The 22,346-nt window shown below is 40.6% G+C and overlaps 1 protein-coding gene across 6 annotated transcripts in view; it reads right to left on the bottom strand.

Annotated features, from left to right (window-relative positions):
* Positions 1–2,015: 2,015 nt before the first annotated feature.
* Positions 2,016–22,346, bottom strand: part of SFXN1 (sideroflexin 1) — a 39,149-nt gene continuing 18,818 nt past the window's right edge. For 4 of the 6 annotated variants that reach the window (XM_041748985.1, XM_041748983.1, XM_041748984.1 and 1 more), the window contains 9 exons: positions 21,574–21,672; positions 20,008–20,083; positions 19,356–19,441; positions 17,850–17,977; positions 15,548–15,597; positions 10,001–10,073; positions 9,053–9,102; positions 8,673–8,720; positions 2,016–4,170 (listed from right to left, as the gene is read on the bottom strand). In XM_041748985.1, the coding sequence (XP_041604919.1) occupies positions 4,141–4,170; positions 8,673–8,720; positions 9,053–9,102; positions 10,001–10,073; positions 15,548–15,597; positions 17,850–17,977; positions 19,356–19,441; positions 20,008–20,083; positions 21,574–21,672 (640 nt within the window). In that variant the 3' untranslated portion in view covers positions 2,016–4,140. Of the gene's footprint in view, positions 4,171–8,672; positions 8,721–9,052; positions 9,103–9,195; positions 9,540–10,000; positions 10,074–15,547; positions 15,598–17,849; positions 17,978–19,355; positions 19,442–20,007; positions 20,084–21,573; positions 21,673–22,346 lie in introns of those variants that run through there. The other 2 variants (XM_041748986.1, XM_041748987.1) reach the window with 2 other exon arrangements.

Here is a 22,346-nt window from a genome sequence, read left to right as displayed (position 1 = left end):
CCCCTGAAAGCCATCCCCTCTATGTCTGTCCAGGGACGATGTTCATTTCGGGCTCCGTTCCCAGAAATTCTCATATTCCCTGTTCTTTTCACATCCTGTGAAGACCTCCTCTTTGTGACACAAACTAGGTTCTTTTCTGCAAGGAAATGGGAAGATGCTCTTTGAGACTCCTGGAAAGAGTCTAGTGTGATCTCAGTGATCATGTGGCCCTTTGGCTGGTACCAACTGTTCTAGGTGCTGGAGATAGATCAGAGGACAAAAGACATCCCTGCCCTTATAAGCTTCTTGATACTGTGTCCCTCAGTGTGTCAACACTGAGCCTTGATACTTTCTGCGAATCTGGTCGGGGCAAAATATGCTAATTCACAGAAAATTGTTAAATTGATCTTTTGAAATGCGCTCAGTGATGCTCAGACCTCTGGGACCATCCGGACATAGCTACAGCCAGAATTGCTCACACTGTGATGTCCACAGGGCTCCCCAGGGCGCCAGCTATCCTGTGGGTTCTGGTTCAGTAAGTCTGGGGGTGGGGCCCAAAGACTTGCATTTCTAACAAATTTGGATGTTCTGGTCCGTGGACCACACTTGGAGTATCTATGTTTTAAATGAGACCTTATATTCATCACTACCAAGCATAACCTTACTTCTCTTCAGCTTTCAGTGAAATTCTGCATACACTAAGGAAAAACTAATTTCATTTGAGTATTCCAGCTGTTCACATTTTTGGAGAGGGCTGAAGGTCTGGGTGTCAGAGCTTGGTTCCCACTGAAGTTTTCAAGTGACAGGGAGTAGCCTTGAGCTTGTACTTCACCACTGGAAGCCCTAGTTGTCTCATCTGTGAGCAAAGACTTATCCTACCTCTGTCTCACTTAGGCAAAATCTTAATTGTTAGACATTTTAAACAGGAGTGATTCGAGTGTCTCCATTTAACCATTTTAATCTGTTATTTTTAATTAGGTTGTGGGTTATCTCTGGGGAAGTTGCTGGGGTTCTAAATCTTACCATTAACACTGATAAACTGGTGTTTTTTTTTTTTTTTTAAAGATTTTATTTCTTTATTCATGAGAGACACACAGAGGCAGAGACACAGGCAGAAGGAGAAGCAGGCTCCATGCAGGGAACCCGACGTGGGACTTGATCCCAGGACCCCAGGATCACAACATGAGCTGAAGGCAGATGTTCAACCACTGAGCCACCCAGGTGCCCCTAAACTGGTGTTCTTAAAATGTACAACGAGTATGTCTGGAACACATAAATATATGCTGGGCAACCATTCACTGGGTGTTTACTCTGTGCCGGGCAATATGCTAACTGCTGTACAGGGATTCTTTTTCATCTTTATAACGACTCTATGAGGTACATTCGATTACTTTCTCCCAAACCAAAGCAGACAAAACTGAAGGTCATGGGGAATGTCAGTCGCCCAAACATATATTTTAAAAGCGAGTACAACCAAGATTATACCAGCTCTGTCTGACTGCTAGACCCAAGCCCTGGAATACGGTTAACTCATTTGTAACTTGACAAGTTACAGTCACAAAACAGATGCAGCGACATGGACAACCAGGTTAAAATGCTCATCCTTTATTAAGTCTGGTAATAAGGCACTCTCCAATCTTGAGTTAATTGAGATTTTTCTCCATGAACTATGTCAAATGCTAGTTCCACAGTAGAATCGGACAAACAATATGAGAGCAAATTTACCTCACCACCATGTGCAGCGGTGTTCGTTATCAGGACCAAAAGCAGAGTCACACTTCCCCCTGTGCTCATAATAAACATTCCTGGAATTACACTGCGTGGGGCTGTGAGGGGGTGTGTGCTCTGCACATACAGTGTTCACGAAGGTGGAAGACTGGTAGCCACGAACAGGAAACTGCTTCCTGCTGAAGGCATAATACAAAACTATCATTCGTTAGGAGTTATGATGGTACCCAGATATTAAGTCTGAATGAAAGATACCATCGGCTGTGACAAAAACTGAATTACCCTTTACATACAAATAAAAGAGAGAATTTATTTTCATTCTGAGTTTATTAACATTTCATCCAGTTGAACTGAAATAATACATCGATTCCAACACTGGCGAGACACTGTGCTAATACTGAAATAAAAACTGCCAGTCAGTAAACACGCACAATCGTAATTCTTTATAATGTTAATAGAAATATGAATAACTACCCTTATAAGCACTTCCTGTGGACTTTTCTCCAAAAAAGGTATTTCTAAGAGATCAGCAAGACTGCCAATCTTGGTTCATTTGTTCCTTTTTATAAATCATGATTAAACAATACAGTTAATATTTCTATATAAAAGCAGCAAGAGTTGGAAGCTTCAATAAATATGTTTAAAAAGACATATCTCCATATTCATTATCCCTTCCTCGTACATATAAAATTTCAATTAGTTCATCAATCTTCAAGCCAGTTGCTAATTAATTTCTCAATGAAGGTAAAGATTCTAAGATGCAGCTACCAGTTAATGAGGGTGAGGTGGTAAGAATTCTGAGATTAGCTGGGGCAGGAGTGTGGTGGGGGGGCTCAAGTGCTTCATTTTCACATTAATAGCACCCTTTCAGCACCTCATGGAGATCTGACTTGAATTTCAGTCTCTTACCACTTTTTTAAAGAGAAGCATCTATGGCAACAAAATACATCCAAGGCAAGACTGTCATGGGGAAGCTATTTTGCCTCAAATGGTTTAAGACAGAAAATCTAAATGAGAAAATTCTGGTGGCACAAAGGAAGACTCAGAGTGGTCCCAAGCTTCAGATCCATTAATCCTTTCAGAGAAAAGAGAAACACGGACACAAGGCACACCATTTTTTCTTTATGAGGAAATTCAGTCTGGTCACATTATCTGGAAAAATCTGTCAAAACTAGCTACTACATTTTTTTTCACTTATAAGTCTCTGAATTAACAATTGAACTGAGTGGTCTTCACTCAACAGAACAATCACCTAGCATATACCTTGAACATCTTTGAATTTGAAACCATAATCTGTTACATTAAATATATGTGAAGCTACTACAGACGATGTAAACAGTGGTCCATGGATTCCTTATTTTTAAACAGGGTGGAATGTAATACACAATATTCAAGTAAAATTCATCAGTCACTGATTCACGTACACATTATTTCCTTTTCTTTCTGAAAGCCAGAGATCTATTAGAATGATGAGAAAAGACAGGTAGCTGGCTGGAACTGTGCTCTCATTTCTAAAAAAATCAAACAAACCAGATTCGATCCAGTCATACAGCACTGGTATTGAATATTACTTCCAAAATTTGACATTTGTACATTTCAGTTATTTGATTATTTGATGTAAATAACTGAATATAAAGTCAACAAATGCAAGGTAAGATTAACTTCATAAGAATGTAAAACAATAAGCTTAAAGGTCAACCAAAGAAATCTACCAGCAATATGAATGCATACAGTTGTTGATAGCAGGAATAGCTCATCACACTTGTCTATTATTTTTGTGACTTTCAGGAAGTAGATGGAGGAGCTTTTATCTTATAAATTCAAAAGACTTACCATCTACTTTGGGTTGCCCACTGCCCAAAATGGAAGCAAATGTCCTTAATATTTACAATAATTTCTTATAGCTTAGCTTCAAGAGCTTTTGTGTTTTTCCCAATCATTGCTGAGTGATTCAAAACAAGAACAGGATAACAATCCAGTATTTCAAACAGATTTCCTTTTCACTCACTGATAATCAAGACATATTTATTGACTGTATACTAAACATCTACTCTATGCCTAGCAGTGCTTTTTAAAACTCTGGGTGAGGGCTGGTATATTATCTTTGAAAAACAATTACTATAAAAGCTAGAGGAAGGATATTTCTGTAAATCACATCGTGATTCAAATATAAGGGAGCCAAAACAGGTGTCGGATGCCTGGCCCATACCATACCAGGGACTGTGCTGTAAGTAGCAGCTTGACTCTAAAAGGCTAATGTGGATCTTTAAAATAGCTTTCTGTAACTGGGAGAACCCAGGTCGAACAGGCTTTTCCTCACCAGATTTGCAGTGGACATGATAAGCTGTAGAGTTTCTTCTGCTACTTTACAATCCTTTGTTAAAGTATATGCGTCGTAATTCAGGATAGGTCTCTTGGATCTTGGCTTGCAATTCAGCCTCCAAGCTCGTCACAGACATGGAACTGGGATAAGGGAGAAATGATAAGATTATTACATGGGCAGAGCAGGGAACTAGAATCTGGACACAGCAGAGAAGGGACTACCCCCCCACCCACCTCCAATCATGATTGAGATTCTAAGACAGAGTCCTGTTTGAAAAACACTTTCTGTGCCTTCAAAATGAGTGCTCAGTTCCTTTTAGAAAATTCACTGTTGCTGATAATCAAAGAAATGCACCTTAAGAACTCAACAATTATTAAAAGCTTAAAAACTGTTCATCGCTGGGAAGAAGGCAAGCAAGGACACTCTCAGACCCTACTGGTGTTAGGAAATAATGTATGGTAGTGCTGCTTCCTCAAGGAAAACAATATAGACATTCACCATTAACAAAAAAGACACATTTAGCGGAATTTTTAACACTAAAAATGCACTTGCACTAATATGTTTGTCTCCACTGTATCATACTATATGCTTATTGCAAACCTTTTAGAAAATACTAAACTGTACAAGAAAAATCCAATACTCCTAGTGATACAACACTGACAGATGACCTGTTATAGTCTTTGCTTTATGCATCTAAAAAAAGTACTTGTTCTATATTTTTAAGCTTGCTTTTTTGTTATAGATACACACTTATATAAAAGTATGAAGAAATATTGTTTACTACCAGAAAACCTGGTAACATTTTCATATGTAATTAGTCTTTTAAAAAGAATTGGTCTGTAATATAGTTCAGATGTGAGAAAATATGAAGTTAAAAATAGGATACAGACTTATAAACATATGTAAAAAAATAAAAGAAAAATTGTGAATATATAAAAAACAAGTATCGGGATGCCTGGGTGGCTTAGTGGTTGAGCGTCTGCCTTCGGCCCAGGGTATGATCCTGGGGTCCTGGGACTGAGTCCCGCATCGGGCTCCCTGCACGGAGCCTGCTTCTCTTTCTCTGCCTGTGTCTCTGCTTCTCTGTGCGTGTCTCTCATGAATAAATAAATAAAATTTTTTTAAAAAAGAAAAAAAAAGTATCACCATGGTTATGTTCTACATAGTGGGATGAAGGGTAGTATTAAAATAATGCCAAAGATAATGATGATGCTATGACACACTGATCGTTTCTTGGGCCAGATATTATGCATTTTCATCCTCATGAGAACCCTGAAAGTCAGCTATTATCCTAGTTTTATAGATAAGGAAACTGGAAGGACACCTGAGATTTGACTCAAAAGCCATGCTTTCTCAACTCAAAAGCCATGCTTCTAAGCAACACCTTATATTCCCTCTTGGTCCTATTTTTCCATTGATCTAGAAGTACTCATAATTACTAAATATATTATAAAGACCAACTCTGATTTTGGAATTACAGTTATTCAAACCTTCCTGGATGATGGAGAGACACTCTTTCTCTCTTTTTTAAATCTTCTGGGAGAGTTTCTTTAAAAACTGGAGTAATCTGTTTCCTGACAGTTGAGTAAACTCCACCTGTAAAACCACCTGGTTCTTGTGTTTGCTTTGTACAAATTTAAGTTTATTTTTTAAAAATATTTTATTTATTTATTCATGAGAATACACAGAGGAGAGAGAGAGAGGGGCAGAGACACAGGCAGAGGGAGAAGCAGGCTCCATGGAGGAAGCCCGACGTGGGACTCAATCCCAGGTCTCCAGGATCACACCCTGGGCCAAAGGCAGCGCTAAACCACCGAGCCACCGGGGTGCCCCAAATATAAGTTTAAATAATACTTCAACTTCCTTAATGATATGCCAATTCAGACCTTTTAATTTTTCAGCATTGTTAGTATTTTTCCAGGAATTTGTCCATTTGGCTGTTTTTTGTGTTTTTTTAAAGATTTTATTTATTTATTCATGAGAGACAGAGAGAGAGGCAGAGACACTGGCAGAGAGAGAAGCAGGCTCTTCCCAGGAGCCCAATGCGGGACTTGATTCCAGAACCCCAGGATTATGACCTGAGCCAAAGGCAGATGCTCAACCACTGAGCCACCCAGGTGCCCCCATTGCCTCTTTTCAAATCTACTGGAATAATGATGCTGATAATACTCACTTCTCTTTTTAACTCTGCTGTATCTGTAGTTACACCTTTTTTTCATTCATAATATTGTTTCTTTTGTTGTGACAGACATCACAAGATGATTTTGTTACTATTTGTTACTATTTTCAAAGAACCAACTTTTGACTTCCTGGATCTTCTATGTTTTCTTATTTCTGGTCTTATCTCCTTCCTTTCTCTTTCTCTGCAATTTATTCTTTTTGTTACTTTTTTTTTTTTTAATTTATGATAGTCACAGAGAGAGAGAGAGAGAGAGAGAGAGGCAGAGACACAGGCAGAGGGAGAAGCAGGCTCCATGCACCGGGAGCCCGATGTGGGATTCGATCCCGGGTCTCCAGGATCGCGCCCTGGGCCAAAGGCAGGCACCGAACCGCTGCGCCACCCAGGGATCCCCTTTTTGTTACTTTTTGACCTTAAGTTGGACATTTAGTGCACTGATTTTTAGCCATTCTTCCTTTCTAATATTTAAAGCTATAAATGTCTCTCAAAGCAACACTTTTGCTGATTCCCACAAATTCTGATAAGGAGAGTTTTTTTTTATTATTTCCCATGTGTGCAGGAGAATGGATGATTGTGGCATATTTGTACAACGGACTATTATACAGCAGTAAACAGTGAATGAACCTAGCTTGCATACAATAACATGGATGAATCTTAGCTACATGATATTGAATAAAAAAGAACGAGTGGAAGAAGATTATATATGGTAGGACCCCATTGCCTTAAAAAGTTCCCAAGGAGGCACAACTAAACTACATGAGAAATAAATATATATATGTAATATGGGACCCCTGGGTGGCTCAGTGGTTAAGCGCCTGCCTTCAACTCAGGGCATGATCCTGGAGTTCCGGGATCAAGTCCTTCATCGGGCTCCCTGCGTGGAGCCTGCTTCTCCCTCTGCCTATGTCTCTGCTTCTCTCTCTCTGTCTCTCATGAATAAATAAATACAATCTTTAAATAAATAAATAAATAAATAAATAAATAAATTTTAAATGAAATTGTATGATAAATATGAAACTCAGCATAATGGTTAAATCTGCAGGAGGGAGGGGTATGGGCTGGGTAGAACCTACAAAAACATAGAATTTTTATTCATGAATGGGCAGTGGGTTCATGGATGTTCATGGTATCATTAAAGTAAACAAAGTAGGGTCATTCTTGGACCAAAAAGGACAGCGTGTAATGAACCAAGGATTAAGAGTAATTCTATTTGATGCAACTGATGAGTAAGAAACAAAAAGAAAAATAAACATATGTATAAGCAAGAAATCAGGAATAAACTTCACTTAAACTGAGGCCTATGTAGGAAGCTCCTTTATGGATTTTCAAATCCTTTAATCTCAACATTATAACAGCTATATTTATTAAGGGCTTACCTTGTATTAGGTGTTCTCAACATTTCACATACACTTTTTCTAAGTCACGGAGTAAAAGGTCAACTATTGGATACTGTTATATACTAGAGAAATAAATTTTTCTTATGTTAAGGCCTGAGATTATGGGGTTTGAACAAGTAAATAAGTATAATTCCTCCTTTTTGGATTTGAGGAAACATGTCTGTATTGGGTTTAGAGAATAGGTTGCAAAGGCCCTGCCCCCTCCCAGAGAGGTATGGCTCTAGGCAGCAAGGGGATCCGAGGCTTCCTCTCCTTGAGATTCAATGCCCTATTTAAGACCAGTAGGAGTCAAAGACTGAAGTGAAAGAGCAGATAAAAGGTGGAGTTCTCTGTCAGGTGGAGCGGACCTAATAAAGTTAGTTCCAACACACTTCATTGTCCTTTGAAACCCTAGGCCTTATGGACCATATGTTTGGGGCCTGTTGGCACATGGGGGTATGACCAAGGCAGGACCCTGGGAACCCTTCAACAAAAGCAAAACAAAATGCTGCTCTTGGTGCTTTCATGTCAGATCAGGAAGAGGCTGGAGACCTAGAATTATCCCATGCTGATTTAATGCCCATCGATCTCATTCTTCCATCAAAAGCGGGATTTAAGGGTGACTTATGATAGAAATACACAGTAAGGATTGGCAGGCAAAAAACTGTAGGAAGAAGGACAGCAAATAAACCAAGCACTGAGAGTAAGTGTATAACTACTGTCCTTGGGGCGGATCTTAAATTCTGATATTTCTGTGTTACAAGCTGCATTTGCCAATGGATTGGATGACAACAGGTCATATTCAAATTTTTTATAAAAGTGAATCTGTGCCAGAGTTAACCTGACTCTTCCAAAAGAATAAAACATTTTCAAATGTCATGGTGGAGCTGGATAAAGAGAGTTTTGAAATTAAACAGATGTGTGTTTGATTTTTCCACCTCCATCTCTTCCTTTTAGAGACTTGGCTTCATTCATCTTTTTGTATCTTGACTTCCCTACAAATGAAACAGTAACAGCACCTGCATCTTCAACTGGTTTTTAGGATGAAGAAACCTGGTGATCATTCCAAAGAACAGCAAGTACATACCTTTTCTGAGGAAACAAAGCACAACAGAGAGGTGTAGCAAATACCAAACTGGAAAAAAGAAAAGAAAAGAGCAAATCAGAGCCTTTTCAAATGGATGACTTTCAGATTCCTTTTTTACTTTTCTAACAATCCCCTTTCTTTTAAGCATTTTATTTCCTTATAAAAAATGTCCTGTTTGTATACTTTTATTACCAAGGACTGTCAAAATAATTTTTAAAAAGGTTTTTCTTTACCTCTATCTAATTGTTGGAACCATACGTTCCAGATGTTCTGGGATAGTCTCACATTCAAAACCCTATCCACCCGTTCCTTCACCTTTCATATGCTGTTTATTTACCTTTAAAAAAAGAAATTAATTATATAAAAGTAATCCCACTTACCAAAAGCCAACTAATCCAACTTGAATAGGTGCGCTCATCCATGGGAACCTCTGTATTGAGAAATATATCATTTTGATTATTTTTTATACAGGCTCTTAAAGATCATTTCTTTTACTGTTTAATAGGAAGGAAATTTTCATGTTACAAGATCCAGATTAGTGAAATTTGGGGGTCACACTGCAACAAGCATGTTAGTCCTGACTCCTATAGCCTCCTTGATCTGTCAATGAATGCACATGCAAAGATCAAGTGGCTTCTCAGTTTTTGTCTCTTACACATACTGTCTGGAGATGCAGGGCTCTAAACAGGTAGAGAAATCATTACCATTTAGTTGTAACTCACCTCCTGGCTGAGGAGGCAGTATAGCTCGATGCCAGGGCTTGAAGACAGACAAACCTGAACTCAACTTTCTGCCCTGCCATCTCATTCCAGACTGTGGGGACAGAGGCAGGTAGAGCTCAACCTCTCCAAGCTTTGGTTTCCTTATCTGAAAAACGAGGATCCCAGCAGTTGCCTAAAGTGTGTGGGACATATGCCAGGTAACATTCGTAAAGCACCTAGGACGTTGCCAGAAGCGTAGCAGAAACCCAGCAAAACACTTCCCTCCTCCCCTGCAGCTTCCCTTTCTTGGTTTTAGTTGCTATCAATATGGCTAAAACTATTGCTGGCACAGAAAAATGTTGCCTGTCACTTTTTTAAAAATGGAAATGAAAGAGTTGATTGGTCTTTTGGAGAATAAGCATTGTTAGATTTTTAGTTTTCAAAAAAGAGTGGTACCAGAACATGCAATATGGAGAATGTTGGGATAGATGGTTCTAGAAACAAGGCCCCTGAAACAGTGGTATCTGAGTTATGAACTGGTTGTTATGAAATCAGCCAACTTAGCGCAGAGTCAACTCAAGCTGTTAAAATATCATGATCCCAAAGAAGCTTGCATGAGAGGCGTACCCTGGTCCCTGAGAAGACTCCTCTGGCGAAAAGGTACGTCACACAGGTTAACATGAGGGGAGAGAGGCATATACTAGAGAGGAAGGGAGAAACATCATCAAGAGGGGACAGACCCACCCCTCAAAGGACAGCAAGAAAAAATCATATTGTATTTTGGCCAACTGGCTTCACGTGATGATGGTGGATTTTCATAAGGAGATGTAAATCCTTGTCCTGGCACCTCTCCGACATGTGACATCTGCCGTGGGTGATGGGAAAGCCAACTAAGTACTGAAGGAGATTTTGTAGAGGATGAACTTGAGCCCCTGAGGGTGGCCTTCTTATTTCAAGTGGACTCTTGTCTAAAGCAAACAGGGTTCACCTGTTATCCCAGGGAACAGCTGCAAGTAATCTCAAAGAAGAATGTATAAAGAGAAAACGAGGCCAATAGTTTCGATGGAAAGGCTCTCAGTAACGACAAGGATCCTAGAGAATTCTGACTTAACGTAAGCTCGACCTCATCCCATCTCCCGACTCCTCTCCGGCACCCCATCCACTTAATTCATCCCTACTTCTTAAATACCACTTAGCCTGAGACTCAGTGAGTGAGCTGTGGTTGTCTGATCTTCCCCTACATACTCACAAACTTAGAATTGTGCAAACAGGAAATTGTAAATAAAAGTTCCAATGAATTAAAGACAGTAATCTAAGTTAAAAAGATCTAAATTTAATGAGATAAAAGCTTAAAAAGTTTACTATGACTAAAGTCTTCCTTCTGCCATGATTTTTTTTCTAATAACTTTACTGACAGTAAACTGCACACATATTTGATGTGTACAGCATGAGTTTTTATATATGTATTCAGCTGTGAAGCCATCTCCATGATCAAGGTAAGAACGTATCTGTCACTCTTAATTCTTGTTCCTTGTGCTCTTGGCAATTCTGCTCTTTCCTAAACCCTACCCCCCAGGAATGGGGCCCTGGCAATCTCTGCTCTCCTGTTTGTCACTATATAACAGGTTATATTTTTCTAGCATTTTATATACGGTATCTATTCTTTTGTATAATCATTTTGAGATTCATTTGGGTTGTTGAATGTATCAACAGCTCCTTGCTGAACGAAGTAGTCTGTTGCATGGGCACAGTGCAATTTGATAATCTATCCTCTGGCTGATGAACATCTGGATTGTTGCCAGAGTCTCGCTATTGCAAATAAAGCTGCTGTGAACCCTTCGTTTTTTATGGACATACACTTTCATTTCTCCTAGGTAAACAGCTAGGAGTAAAATGGCTCGATCAGATGGTAAGTGTCTGTTACACTTACCAAACTATCTTCCAAAGTTGTACCACTTTTCATTCCTACCAGCAGGATATGAGAGTTTCAGTTCTCCATATCCTCACCAACACGTGCTATGGTCAGTCCTTTTGATTTTAGCCATTCCTATAGGTGTTTAGTGGTAGCTCGTGTAGTTTTAAGGTGAATTTCTCCAGCAAATAAAGATACTGAGCATTCTTCCATGTGTTTATTTGATATAGATATGTATTTGGTAAAATATTCATTCTGCCTATTTTTTAAGCTGGCTGTTTTTCTTAAATGAGTGTTGAGAGTTCTTTATATCTTCTGGGTATAAATCCTTTATCAAATACAAGCTTTGTATAGATTTTCTCCCACTCTTTTTGTCTCTTCATCATCATGGTTTTCAAAAAACAGAATTTTACCATTTTGATGAAGTCCAATTTATTGAGTTTTCTTTTATGGACTGCCTTTGCTGTTATGTCTAAGAAATCTTGGCCTCTTTTTTTAAAAAATATTCTACTTAAATTCAACTTGCCAACATAGAGTATAACACCCAGTGCTCATTCCATCAAGTGCCCTCCTTAGTACCTGTCACCCAGTGACCCCATCCCCTCCACCCACCTCCCCTTCAGTAACCAGTTGTTTGCTTCCCAGAGTTAGGAGTCTCTCATAGTTTGTCTTCCTGCCTAATTTTTCCCCACTCAGTTTCCCTCCTTACCCTTATAGTCCCTTTTACTATTTCTTATATTCCACATATGAGTGCAACCATATGATGACTGTCTTTCTCCAGCTGACTTATTTAGCATAATACCTCAGCATAATACCCTCCAGTTCTATCCACATTGAAGCAAATGGTGGATATTCATCCTTTCTGATGTTGGCCTAACTCTTGATCTCAGAAATGATCTATTTTATTTTTTGCCAGAAGTTTTATAGTTGTAGATTTTTATATTTAGAGTCTAGGAATCATGGTGAATTAACTTTTATATATGGCATAGTCAATTCCCTATACATGGCCCACATGCCAGGCAACTGGCCATCCACAAGTCTCCCAGTAAGCCATGCTGTGTGTCCTCCTCTCTGAGCTTCTGCAAAGCATGTACCCTTGACCTGTCCTCTTCAAGTCTCTGCCGCCCCCTGTAGTTGAGGGAGACACCTCTTCTATTCCCTTTGTGCTGCAATCATCAAGTATTAGAACCACTGCCCTGTGCCTCTTCCCATCACTGTGCTATCAGGTCCCCGTGAGCAGGGCTCAAGCCCTATTTCTACAACTCAAGCACCTAGCACATTGCTTGGCACATAATAGGCACTCAGCGAAAGACAGCTGAGTAAATAAATGAGTGAATGGACAAATAAATGCTACACTCACATTTAACTAATGGAAAGTCCTGAAAATCTACTGAGTAGACAGAGCAGTCCACCTTTATTAAAGGGAATATGGAAGTAGAAGAACTTAAGGAATGAGGAACTATCATCTGACCCAAACCATATTAACTTTACTTATTCCCAATGAAAGTGCCAACAAGGTGAAGAGGCCACAGGAGTTATTCTTCAAGAACACCATTCTTTGAAGCGCCAAATTTTAGGCAGTGAGCTTTTTAGTTCATTGCAAAGATTTCTGTGAGTCACCTGCCCACCGCTGAGGCTTTTTTCCAGCACTCCACTTGGGAAAAGATACGGCACAGGGGGAGGGATGAGTCATCCTGAATGCTCCCCAAGCTTACTGTTAAAAAAGCCAAGAATATTCAAATTGTTTCATGTTTGCAGAGGAGTTTGGTCACGTCCAAGGTAAAAGCCAGATAAGTACATCCTTACGGAGGCGCACATCTAGCCGCTGAGCTGTGGGACAACCAGGGGGCCAAGTGAGGCCAACACCACCCACGTGGACATTATGAACTGCCGGAAAAATGATCCCTGGAGCTTCTGTCAAAGGCACACGGTAAAGCCTGCCTTTCAAGATGCATGTGAAAGTGCTCTGAAGATGGAAATGTATGGATATTAACACAAGCCACCTCTACCTGTGTCTTAGTAACAGCTATGCTAACAGTTAAGTCCTATTATGGAATTCTCTCCAAGGGCAAAATGCAGTATTTCAGGCAATGAAAGGCAGTACTGTAAGGCAATGCTGCACTTGGGAGTGGTATGTGTGTAAGAATAGCTCAACATTCAGCCATTTCTTTTTCAAAGCAACATTCTCCACTGAGGTATAAAGCAGCACAGCTACAACCGAACCCCCTGCAACTAGCAGGACACTGGGACTGATTCATGAGCTACTCTGACCACCGCTCTGGCCTTGGCCACAGGGGTTCTGAGGCTGGCAGCCTCCTCTCCCAGCTTTGGGGGAGGCTCTTCACTGGAGGAGAGTGGGGAAGGCGGAGCACTTCTTCGTGAAGGACAGGTGAGGTGGCACGCCTCCAAGTTACTACTGAAGTATCAAGCAGTATCAAACAAAGCCAAAAACTGCAAACAGATGAGGAAGGAAAACAATCTAAATTCATTTATTAATGTGAAAAAGCCCACAACAGAGTGGCAATGGGTGGCTCACTGCTTGTATCATTTGCTGGCTCCTTCACACAGGAAATGCTATTAGACTGCATCTCCAAGCAATTTCTATCTGTCATAGCAAGAAAATGATGCAGGATGCCCAACTAGGTCTCCTGTCCAATGTTGTCACTCAGAGGTCAGAGTAACCAGAGCAACTTTTCCAACAATGCTGAGACCTCAGGAGCACCAAGGTATGACTACATTAGGAGAATAATAATATAACAAACGTCATTTTGTGTTTTCCCCAGTGACCTAACTTTTCAGCATTAATAGAGCTTCAAATGCAGACTTTCTTCTAGAATGGAATCCAGCCATGATCAGGACACATATTAGCAGCTAGAGTGTGCTCGGTGCCCAAAGGGCAGAGCCAGAGTCTGTAGAATAAAGTGCCATACGCAGGGGCAGGTGGCAAAATTCTGAGCTCCAGAGCCAGGTTGCAGAGATCCTTTTGCTAAAGAGGTGTTGGGTGCACATACATATACATAACCATTTTGTATTGGGGGACAGATCAGTCCCTACAGAGTCACTATGACACTCAATTGCACAATTCACACTGATGTCTATGATTGCTAGAGGAGGATGCACTCAGGGAAGAGAACTCTTCCATGTGCCCAAAGCTCCCAAGAAAGATTATGAGAAAAGGTGCTAGAGAGAGGGTCCCCTTTTGCTAACATGCGGTTGGTGCATTGACAGGTAACAACCTGGATACATGGGTCAAATGAGGCACTCAGCATTACTGGTTCCTCATAGCAGACTTTCTGGCCTACTTATCTAAGAACATCATTATATTGTAAGTGGTTATGAAGTGTTCCCTTAGTACTGACTGTAGCTTTCCTTCTGGGGCCCAGTGGGAGTATATGGGTCAGTGAACATACCTGTTGCACATTTAGAATACTCCTAATGAATGAAATCATTCAGGAAGTGTTTGGCCTGTGAACTATGTCCTTTTTTGAAGCTTTATAGTGTCCCCTCAGTGTCACAGTTCTGTTTCTAAGACCCGAAACAATTCACCTCAAGAGAGCTATGGTCCTCCCCACAACACACCTGCTCCTCCAGCGAAGAGGCTGGCTCCTTTCTCCTATCAGATCTAACAATGCCGCTTTCCAACAACATGAGCCAAGTGAGTCACCCTATTCTACTGTATCCCACTTGTTAAAGAATTGGAAAATATAAGGGATGCATGAACACTATTGCTTTAAGCTGTGGAAGCCACAAAAGCAATGCCAAGCATTGAGAGTCCCTGGTGAGTTTCATCCTGTAGTACTTTCAGACCTTGGAAGGAGGTGGCTGATAGATCAATGAATTACTAGACATGATCACCAAACAAAAATACACTGGAAATATATACAGGGTTCTACAAAGCTACCACTCCAAACTCTCTTTCCATTTCTAATAGTATCTACAATGACTTATAAACACATCATTCCAAATTTACACTATCTCTTCATTATCACCTAACTAGGTACCTAGGTGATGACTAAGGTAAGTGTGTAACTGAGTATAACCCCTCAAGAGGAGTGGGCAGCCACTTTCATTTATGAAAGCTTTTTCAAATTTCTGGTATCAGAAGTAAAATGTTCCTGGAAACATCTTTTTATTTACGTGGGTGCCCAAGTGCCAATGGCCTTCAAATTCTTTATTCACTGGGTAGGAAATATTCTGTATAGTTTGAAGTCTGAAAAGGAACTGAAAGGATTGAGACAAAGATTAATAGAAGCAGGGCTTACCTTTAGGAAGGCTTTCTTCTCCAAAGTGTTCATGATAAATGGAGGGATGGCTGTAAGTAAAGATAGATCTGCTTAAGTCTTTAATATTTATTTTCAGCTCACATCTTTTTCAACAGTTTTATAAAAGACTCACGTCACTTTTGGGCTATTTTCACACTGGCAGAGTGAAATTATTTGCAATAAGTCTTTAAAATACTCGAGTATTTAAAAAAAATTGGGACGCCTGGGTGGTTCAGTAGTGGAGCTTCTGCCTTCACCTCAGGGAGTGATCCCAGAGTCCCAGGATCAAGTCCCATATCAGGCTTCCCTGCATGGAGCCTGCTTCTCCTGTCTCTGCCTCTCTCTCTGCCTCTCTCTGTGTCTCTCATGAATAAGTAAATAAAATCTTAAAAAAAAATTAAAAACAATGTAATGCTCTTTACCAGCCAGATAATTTTATAATCTTGTAGAGAACTTTACATTTAACTTTAAATATACAACAGTACAAACATCAGGAACTTCTCCCTCCTGTACTAATAAAACAAATGCAACCTCCCCCAGGCATCCATCCCACGTGGCATTCCATATAAAGATTCTGCCTTAAAAAAAAGAAAAAATATTTCTGCCTTGAGTGATCCTAGAAAAGTTATCTAACTTCTCTGAGCCTGAGTTTTCTGTTTTCCTCATCTATAAAATGGGGAGAATTCTATTACACTGGCTGTGATGGTTAGAGACAGTAATGCACTTTGGGTACTGGTAATTCATTTATTATTTACTCACAATTTCTATCAGACTGTCACAGCAACCACTTCAATATGGCAACTACCTCCATAGATTTTACTGGGACCCAAAAGTTGTGTTTCTTCTCCAGGGACTAAATTATGTTTAAAATAACCAAGACTCGAGATGCCTGGGTCAGTCAGTGGTTGAGCATCTGCCTTGGCCCAGGTCATGATCCTGGAATCCTGGGATCAAGCCCCACATCAAGCTCCCTCCATGGAGCCTGCTTCTCCTTCTGCCTGTGTCTCTGCCCTTCTCTCTCTCTGTGTCTCTCATGAATAAATAAATAAAATTGTAAAAAGATAAATAAAATAAAATAAAAATTTTTTAAATAAAATAACCAAGCCTCTAGAAATAGATCCATTGGGCTGGCTGAACTCCAAAGGGGAACCTTATCTTTCAAAATGGGAAAGAACAAAACCAAAACCAAAACCAAAAGCAAATGCAGGGTAGAAGCTGGAGTTGCAAGCTTGATTTAGGAGGATCTGGAAATCTGGGCTCAGCAGGCATGCTGGGGCAGGCGCTGCAGCTCCTCATAGGTTAGCGACCGTGTGCTGGTGCCAGACTCAGGGGACCTGGTCTATTTCACGACTGTGGTTCCCACAGGGCACTCACCCCCCCATAGTGCACACTGCTGTCTCATGAGGGTGCCAAAGGGTTCCTCTGTTCCATCAATTAATGGTGGCTCAAACAGATCATCCCAATTATCTGTGATTGTAACTGATGCCATTATACAGTTCCTTGAAGTTTTCCTTCAGGCTCTTTCCTTCAACTTTGGTCCACTGATGAGATTCATAATGACAAAAGGAACTCAAAGACAAGAAGAGATACTAGCAGGACAACCTGATGGCAACTGATTAAGTATGCGTCCTGTGAGAGCTTGGTTAATAGCCAGGTGCTTTTTGTATTTAGATGATAAAATCAATCATATTAATTTCAACCTTTTTCTGGAAAGAGCATTAGACTTCCAAGGCTTTCTGGTTTCTGGGTAAGTCTGAGAATCTTTTCTTAGCCTTTGGTCTGAGGGTACCTGTGGGAAGCCCTAAGAGTGGGCTCAGAGTCTTAGAGGAACTATATACAGTGTAGATTTTGGCTGTGGATTATGCTAACTCCAAGCTCTATTGACAAAACTGAGTAGAAACTTGGCATACATCTTAATAGCTGCTCTAACCAACCCAACTTGGTTTGTATTCTAAGAGTTTCTCATCAATACAAATAAATCTTCAGTAAAAATTATTCTGATTCAAGAACTTTTAGAAGTTTCTTACAATTTACAAAAATCCAAGTCTTTGCCTTCAGGTTCTCCTGACCCGTACTGTCACTACCCTGATCCACACCAGCTCTATCACTCGCCTGCTCTAGTGAGCCAGGTTCCTGGCCAGTCTCCAACCATCACGACTGGCCCTCTTCACTCTGCTCCTGACACAGCACCCAATGTCAGGCAGCTAAAGCCTACGAATTACACCACTCCCCCGCTTAAACTGTTTTGTGGCTTCCTGCCCCTCAGACTACAGCCAGGGCTCGCTGACAAAGAGTTACTAACCCATGCCCGGGGCTGCCATGAGAATCCTGGAGATGACTACTTGTGTGATGGCTTGTTTTGCAGCATTGGCCGACTCGCCCAAGCGGTTCCCGTTCTCATCTGTGACAGGAATGCCAATTTTGAGTTCCCTGCCGAGTAAAACACATGCAAAGAAGTTCACAGATGCCTTCATGAAACGGTTGGAAAGAGCACTGGGTCATGGAAGATCAAGTCCTTACTTAATCCTAATACCCACTCAAGTGTCATTTTTAGCACTAATAGGTCTATTTTTTTTAAAGATTTTATTTATTTATTCATGAGAGATAGAGAGAGAGAGGCAGAGACACAGGCAGAGGGAGAAGAGGGAGCCCGACGCGGGACTTGATCCCGGGTCTCCAGGATCAGGCCCTTGACTAAAGGCGGCGCTAAACCACTGAGCCACTGGGGCTGCCCTAATAGGTCTATTTTTAATACCATGAACAAGTCTAATCCTTATGTGATAGGCATAAAAGTAAAATAACACAGGGCACCTGGGTGGCTCAGTCGGTTGAGCATCCAACTCTTGATTTTAGTTCAGGTCATGATTTCAGGGTTTGTGGGATCAAGCCTGGTGTCAGGCTCCACTCAGCAAGGAGTCTGCTTGAGATTCTCTCCCTCTCACTCTGCCCCTTTCCCTGCACGTGCATTCTAATAAATAAATAAATAAATAAATAAATAAATAAATAAAATCTTAAAAAAAAAAGTAAAATAACACTAGTAAACTCCATTTAAAAAAAATGTTACTTTTAAAAAATTTATTTATTTATTTTTTAAAAGGTGTTACACCTTTTTAGTAACAATATAACTTAAAGGGTGGATATGCTAACTTAAAGATAAGGCTAATTTTTATGCTCATGTGCAAATCTGAACAACTTTCCAAATGAGAGATAAATATATTATTAAGTAAACTAACTATCCTGACATAGGAATCACTAATATATGGCACTACTAGATATTTAATTCTAGTTACTAACACTAAAATTATAGCTCCTATTGCTACCCTGTTTTTCATTATGCTTTTTCTTATTCTTTCTTCTCATTTAATTTTTGCCAGTTCTATAGAATACTTCCAAAAATATGGATTAATATTACTTTAAACCCAATAGGACAGTTCTAGGGTAGGAAGGGGAGAACCTATTTTAGGAAATAAACTTTCTGTATATAGACCTTCTTTGCCTAGCTCTAGAACAGCTACATGTTAGTTTGAGATATATGTTTTAAACTTTTTATTACACAGAAGCAGGGAGAGTCTTCTAACCACCCTCCCTACACTCATCAGCCTACTTCAATAATTAGCAACTGATGGCTAAGCTTGTTTCACAAATGGACCCATCCCTGTGCCCATGACACATTACTCTGAAGCAACCCCAGGTCCCATATAATTCCATCTATAAAAATTAAAACAAATTGTTAAAAGTTTCAACAAAACTTATTACAACGCTCTCTTGTCAAGCACCAGTCTTTTCTAAGACTACATATGACCCTTACCTTTGCCTCATTAAGGGGATATTAATGCAATTAGCAGCAGCTACTGCAGCGAAGGGAACAAACCGTCCTATGAGAGGTGAGACATGCTGCAGAAAGAAAAATCCCAAAAGCATTATCTTACTTTTGCCCGTATGACCAAATGCAAAATACTTATTTCTTCTTGAAATCTGCTAAAAACAGTCTTCTTTATACGGAAGCTCAGGCCAGGAGTACTTTGAAAATTTGTTTCCTGGTGGCGTTTGTCTATTTCCAGTATGGGCAACTGGGATAAGGCACACTTCCGAGACACTGGCCAGATTGGCCTGCCTAATGGACTAGGGTCTTGAGTTCAGGTGCTGGCATCTGCTCTTCTCCAGAGGTGCGGGTGCTGGCACACTCATTGGCACACAGCCTCTAGTGGGCAGTTAGGGTCAGGGAACACTGAGCATGTGTGACCCAGTACCAAGGATGGAGCAGGGGCTTGGCAGACGTCGCCAGTGACAGCCCTTCCCCAGTTCATTGGAAGGCCCAGTTGAGATACATAGGTGAAGACAATGATGGTAATAAGAAAGTCCCAGGACTTGAACTATTTTGGGAAATAATCGAGAGACTTGGAGCCAGGCAGGTGAGGACAAATTAAGAAGTCTTACTAGGGAAATAAAAATCCAAGTACCTTGGTTAATGCATTGAGGCCTAGAGCTGTTGCTACGGCACCAGTTGTCGCGGAAACATAAGCTGTTCCCAATTCACTGAAAAGAAAGAGCAGTGTGTGAAAAACAAGTTGCATGTCAAGAAACCCGGGTTTGACATTTTTTGGAAGAAATGAGGGGGAAAGTGAAAGAGCATGATTATGAAGGAAGATCCCACAAAACAACACTCATGATCACTTCACAAACAGACACATATAGTAGGGAAGCAAGCAGACCCTGGAAGAGTGGCATTTTTTGCAGACAAGCCCACCACCACCTACGGCAAGCGGCCCTAGGGAACAGGTCCTGGGGGCGGACAGAGGGGGCTGTGAGCGAGCAGGAAAAAGCATCTTGGCCTAAGTGTGGGCAGCATCTGCTTAAATAAAAAGTACTTCTCAAAATTATAAATATACATACTGGAAGTAAAAGTACAATGCTGTTCTTAAAATTATAAGTTATGGTATAGAAGTACTAAAAGTCCCATCTTCAACAGGCAGTTAGGCACTGCTCTTCCCTTCTATTTTAAAGTAACTTTTAGGGGCACCTGGGTGGCTCAGTCAGTTAAGTGTCTGACTCTTGGGGCACCTGGGTGGCTCAGCGGTTGAGCATCTGCCTTTGGCTCAGGTTGAGATTCTGGAGTCCTAGGATCGAGTCCCTCAATGGGCTCCCTGAGGGGAATCTGCTTCTTCCTCTGCCTGTGTCTCTGTCTTTCTCTCGGTGTCTCTCATAAATAAATAAATAAAATCTTAAAACTTTTGGTTTCGGCTCAGGTCATGACCTCAGTGCTGTAAGATCGAACCCCATGCTGGGCTCCCTGCTGGGCACGGAGCCTACTTAAGATTGTCTAACCTTCTCCCTCTGTCCACACCCCGCCCCCTTGTATGCTGTATAAGAAAAATATATAAATAAAATAAGTTTTAATTCAAGGGGTTGCAAGAAATGAAGGTTTGATAAACACTGCCAATGGCAGATTTCCATAGCCTTTGTTTCATATGGTGACAAGGGAAGACAATGGACTGTCCAAAGCCATTTAAAGGTGACAAATAAAAAAAACACTTTTGAAGTATTCTCCAAATTGAGCTAAAAGTTTTGGTTCACTAATCACTTAAGCCTGTTCAAACAGTTTTTTACAGGAGGTAACATTTTAAACTTATTCACCTTCTGTTTGGCTCTATACTTGGCTTATGTAAAGACAAATCTCCTTGGTTTCTGCAGAAATTACACTATGGACGCTGCTACTTTTGATGCTGTTATCTGGCCACAGGCTCAGGGTAGATGAGGACACAGCTTATCATTTGCCACAGGCGGGTCCTGAACTCCCAGAAATGTGTTCTGCAGGGGGAGCCTGAGGATGTGGGAGACAAATCTGCCTAACAGCATGAGTTATGTCTGAGAAGGCAGGCTGAGAACAATCATCTTGATAAGAAGGGAGGAGAAGAAACATTACTGTACAATATGCCCCATGATATTCTGAACAAATCAACAGCTTATATACCACTGAACCAAATGCACCCTGAGGAACAGAGAACCATTAACTGGTCCAGTCTTACTTTACAGTGAGGGGAGCGTCTCCACTTCTGTTGGTGTAATTGACCACGGCATTGAAGGACTGGTTGATCCACTGCCAAAACAGCACCGCCGGGGTGGTCCTAAAACAGAGTGATCCATCACATACTGGTCATCGCCTGTGATCTATCTAGCCGCTGTGCAGGACAGAAAATGTGAACACCAGTAACCACAGAGGAGATGGACTGACGAGGGAGTACGCTAGGTCAAAGACCCTGCGTTCTGCGTCGAAGGCTTTGGACCTGTGTGGTGGGGCAGGTGTCCATCCTCTGATTCTCAGTATCCTTCTTTAGAGAGGGTTAACACTAACCTCAAAAGGTTAACAGTGAGGATCAAGTTACCTTCCTTAAATTTGATCTTAACTCTGTAGAGAGCCTGGCATACAGTAGGCACTCAACAAATATCAGGTGCCTTCTCTTGGGGAAAAAACAAGGCATCTGTAGGTGAAGTAGCCCTGATCCCTCCTAATGGCACATGCAAGCCTAAATGTCTGTCTATGGCCACACCTACACTTATATTTGTATCTTATGAATGGATTAAAAAGAGAATTTGCTTAGCGACTTTTTAATTTTCTTTCTCCATCTCATTTTCTTTTGGATGTAAGAGTTAGGGAAAAATTCAGTCTCCTTTTGAATAACAAAGAGAATACTATTCATTTAGCACAGGGAAAAGTTTAAAAAAAAACCCTAGAGTTGTGACATTTATATAAAATGGAACTCAATGTGAAATGACATTCATTTCAATAAAACTATTTACA

This window comes from Vulpes lagopus, chromosome 3 (genome assembly GCF_018345385.1).
Source record: "Vulpes lagopus strain Blue_001 chromosome 3, ASM1834538v1, whole genome shotgun sequence".
In the NCBI taxonomy this organism is placed as follows: Eukaryota; Metazoa; Chordata; class Mammalia; order Carnivora; family Canidae; genus Vulpes; species Vulpes lagopus.
This window is presented reverse-complemented; position numbering and strand designations above follow the sequence as displayed.